Raw genomic sequence first — 4,499 nt, 5'->3', positions numbered from 1 at the left:
CAGAGACCCAGCAGAGTTATAGGTATTTGTTCAATGTGATGTTGCAATTCTGAGAGACCAGGCTAGTCTGTGCCTGACCAAGAGTGCGATATACTGTATCTTCTCATCTATGAACCAGCTGTTCTTGACCCTTATTGACCAATGGATTGCATCTTTGACTTTCACATGCAATATGGCAAATGAATGAGATAAAACATCTAAATTGACAACATTTATTGCATTGAGGCATGATTGCATTTTGAACAACTTATAAGAGTACAAATAAAAACAACAGAATGACATTAAAGACATTGTATAAAGGTTGATCTGAACTTCACAATTGACTCAAGAAAATCTAACCTTTCTAGAGTACAAGCCTTTTCATTGGTTCATCAGTTTTCCCAAACAACATACCGTTTTAAATGAATCATCTTTTCAAAAACAGTCCATTGTTGTTAAATATACAAAATTATAGTAGTTTGACGTAATCAATCAAATCAGTAATCATTATCACAAAAAGGAAGCCGATCACCCAGTGACAGAATTCAGATTTCCTCAGTATATCCTGAACAGACTGACTCATCAACAGAGTTCAATCAAATGCAAGATTGGCAGAATAATGGAAAACTTGAAAAAAAACATCAGTGCCTACTAAGACTGTGGTATTGCTGTCAAACGATTGTGTGTGCACGCTGAATCTGTGTCATTGCATGTTTTATGGAACAAGGGAAAATAGCATTCTGATGCACAGCAGAACATGATAATTGATATATTTTCTATCCTCAAACATACCTGTTGTCACTCAAAGTGCATATGCTTGGGTATTCTGATTGAGGCATTTCAGTTCATTTCTGTCCCTCTTTCTGCTTTGCCATAGCCTATGACTCAAGACACATGGCCATCTAGACTCTTATCATAGACTCTAATCGATATATATATATTAAATTGATTACTTGAAAAACATATTGAAATCTGACTACGACCCAACACTAAGTACTGCATTTGACTTAATTGACTTCTCTAGCCCGTGATCAAACCAGAAACATAGATATTCATGAAGTCATAAACATACAGCATAGATCTCTCAAAAACATAATGCAAAACCAAACAAGAAAAAAATACATTTGATGTGTATAAGATTTCATGATGCTAATGTAGAAAAATAGTAGTCTGTATGTAGGTCTGCCCCACCAGCCAATAGAGTGCATATTTGTTTGGAGTGTGGGGCACATAGCAGAAGGTAAGACCAATGGTGTTTCATTGTGTTGTGAAACAAATACAACATGTTCCTTCAAACCACAACAACCCAGTCTTTAGCCATAGTCTGAAGGAACTGCATGGACAGGCCATGAATGACCAGTGGTCTCCTGAAACCCCTGTCCCAGAAATTAATGTAAGGAAGCTGTGGCTAGGGCCTGAATCCCTTGGTTAAGGGCTGGCATCAGCATCGGTTCAACAGTGGTTGGTCTGTCACAGGTAGGCCTCAGCCCTCTCCCAGGGTTGTATCTCTGAGAAGAATCCTTCACACAGCCCAAAGCCCTGATCCAGAGTCTGAGGGGTGGCCTGCGCTTCCTCCTTCATCTCCTCCCAGGGGTGCACCTCCTGCTGCTCTGGGAACAGAGTCACCTCCTCAAACTGGTGCAGGTGAGTCTGTAACAACTGATCCTGGTTCAGCTGCTGCTGTTGAACGTAAAGGTCCCCTATGTTACTACTGTTACATCCCACTGAGCCACTCAGCTCCATGTAGCCGTAAGAGTGGTGGGTCTGGTTCGGGGTCTGGGTCTGGTTGTCCCCCTCTCCACACCACCTCCCCAACCCAGCAGAGTGCCTTTCCTGCAGGGTCAGGTCCACCTCGCAGCCCAGGGAGCTCAGAGCAGTGTTGATGTCCAGGTCTTCGAATGTACTGCAGTTTCCACTGAGGACGTCGTCAAACACAGACGCCAGGTCAAAGTCTCCCCTCAGAACTACATCTGCGCTGTGGGCCTCCGTGGCTAACAGCGGAGATTTGGGTGTCCGCGCCATCTTGCTGTTTTGCCTTGGAGAAGGTTGTTTACGCTTGTTGCCGGCTCCAGCTCCTTGGTAGTGGTAGCCATCTTGCCTCCGCTGAGTGGCTCTGTGGTAGCCAGTTTCCTGGTTGTGTAGGAGCTTGCTCTGCCTGTGGGTGTTGTAGTGGTTGGAGGACATTCTCCTTCTCTTGAAGACTCCGTTGACGAACATGTCAGCGTACTGAGGGTCGATCTGCCAGAAGCCTCCTTTCCCTGGTTCATCTTTCTGCCGCGGCACCTTCATGAAGCACTTGTTGAGCGAGAGGTTATGGCGGATAGAGTTCTGTGAGGACGAGCGGAGAAGAAACAAATATGTTAAATCCATGTTGAATGTGTTCTAATTTAATATAATGTATGAATGGTGTGTGTTTGTGTGTGTCAAATAGAGAGAGAGAGAAAGAGAGAGAGAGAAAGGCATTTAAGGGGGAGGAGGTATTGTTGTTGTTTGCGTAGGAAATCAAATGCACCTAATGAGGCTTTCTAGTGTAGAATTCTGTGCATTTTAAACATGATCAGCCGTGCTTGGCTGCCAAGGGAGCTCTCACAGCGATCCTCATTAACACACACACACACACACCCCTCGCTGCACACCCCTCCCTGGAGCAGTAGAGCACTTGTGCCTGACCCCCTGAGAAAGAAGCCTGACAGAGATCTCTTGGAGGGTAGAAATTGCAGACATGTTCAGTGATTAGAAATGTAAATCAAAATGAATATGACTAGGCTAGTCAAGCTGTGTCATACCTAATAGAATACATTATAAGTTACTGTTAGACTGGAAGATTATGATAAATAATAGGATAAATGTGTTTTAAGTGTATTTTCTATAAGTGTATTAATATTCTTACAACAAAACAACAGGTTTAGTATGCATGTGGCAACCCTTCTGCCCCCCCCCCCCCCCCCCCCCCCCCCGCCCCCCCCCCCCCCCCTTCTCCCTATCTCGTCTCTCCCTGTCCCATTTAGCTAATCAATAATAGACCAACAGAGGAGAGCCAGGTCATTTACCTGCCAGCTGGGCTCAGCATGTCTGTAGTAGCAGAAGTTGTCTGTGATCCAGTTATAGATGGTGGAAAGAGTCACCTTGGGCTTCTTGCTGGCCTGCATGGCCATACAGATGAGAGAGGCGTAGGAATAAGGCGGTTTGACTTTGGGGTTCGTTTTAAAGTCAATCTCCTCAGGTGGGATGATCTGCGTCGTGATTTGGTGGTTGTGGTGAGGGTAGGTTGTGGTTTGGTGGTGTGGGTAATTCACCAAACGCGCGTCGGTGGAGTTACTGCCAGAGGTAACGGGGCTCCCGAGGCAGAGCGGCATCCCGGTAGCGGCCGTGTCCCCGGCTGGAGGGCTAGACGGGGAGTCGGTGCCCCGGGGGTACAGGCGCTGGTGGTAGGAGAGCAGGTGCTGTGCGGGGCAACCGGAGCCGGTGCCGGTGGGTCTTTCCGAGTTAGTGCTGAGGATGGAGAAGTTCTGAAGCCAGTGGAGACTGGTCAGGCTGTCGTCCAGGTGCACTGACCCGGCTGCGGTGTCCGGGTTCTCCGGCTGTAGTTTCAGCCATTTATCCTTAAACCTGGAGGCGATCTCCGGACTCATCAGGACAGGCATTCAGAGCGTGACGCACAAGACGTCACCCACAAAGATGTAGAAATTTTGTAGGACTGTTCAATTAGATTTCCTGCACAAAACAAATATTAAAAAACATACTAATTCGAATTTGAGCCACTACCCCATTACAGTATTAAAAACACACCATAAAAAATTGACTATTCGTCTCAACATGCCAACGTGTCAAAACATGATCCGAAAATTAAACAAAAATGATCATAATACAGCAGATAGCCTATATCCTTACCTCAATGACAGGTCAGCGATGATGCTCTGGAACAGTTTGCACCTGTTGCAACCCTCTGTCGATCAGTCACTGCGCTCTATTCTAAAAGGACTCCAGCGAAGCACTATCCTCTGCGCAAGAAGTGCAGAGGGGGAGGGCTCACCAAAGTAGGATGCAGCAGTTCATATAGAAATCCATCAGATTATTTCATCCATTTCAGTCGTTTTTGCATAATCCTAATTATTTAATTCCCGGCCAGTTGCTTTACGGAATGATACATGAAAAAGTCTGAGTGCTGGAAGGTTCTTGGATGCTCATAATAAAGGTGGAGAGACTGCACACGAGCACGTTACACGTCTTGGAAGTCTCTGATTGGTTGGTTCCCTTCTCTCCAGGTTTCACTTGGCTTGTCAGACACGGCTGACGTTCATGGGGATATGAGGAGCGCGCTGAACTGCATATTCAACCTCGGAATTAATGTAGCATACGTATAATTATAGCCATGGATTCTTAAATAATATAAATTATACATGCCTCATGAGCTTAGTTCAACTGTAGTAGCCCCTCAGAACCCAAAATGTAAGCTTGTTTTACTCCAATGTTGGTAAACAAAGTAAATGTAAACAATCACTATATAGCCTCAAAACATG

The 4,499-nt window shown here is 45.3% G+C and overlaps 1 protein-coding gene across 1 annotated transcript; it reads right to left on the bottom strand.

The window, feature by feature from the left end:
• Nucleotides 1-1,301: 1,301 nt before the first annotated feature.
• Nucleotides 1,302-3,623, bottom strand: foxj1b (forkhead box J1b; the record flags this gene model as incomplete). The annotated part of the gene is made up of 2 exons (XM_084141574.1): nucleotides 1,302-2,307; nucleotides 3,030-3,623. 2 exons carry the CDS (start codon nucleotides 3,621-3,623, stop codon nucleotides 1,450-1,452), a joined length of 1,452 nt encoding a protein of 483 aa, XP_083997700.1. The 3' UTR covers nucleotides 1,302-1,449.
• Between the last annotated feature and the right edge of the window lie 876 nt (nucleotides 3,624-4,499).

This window comes from Coregonus lavaretus, assembly GCF_964263955.1.
Source record: "Coregonus lavaretus genome assembly, chromosome: 25".
NCBI classification, from domain to species: domain Eukaryota; kingdom Metazoa; phylum Chordata; class Actinopteri; order Salmoniformes; family Salmonidae; genus Coregonus; species Coregonus lavaretus.
The sequence above is the reverse complement of the archived record's forward strand: the minus strand, read 5'-3'. Positions and strand labels throughout refer to the sequence as shown.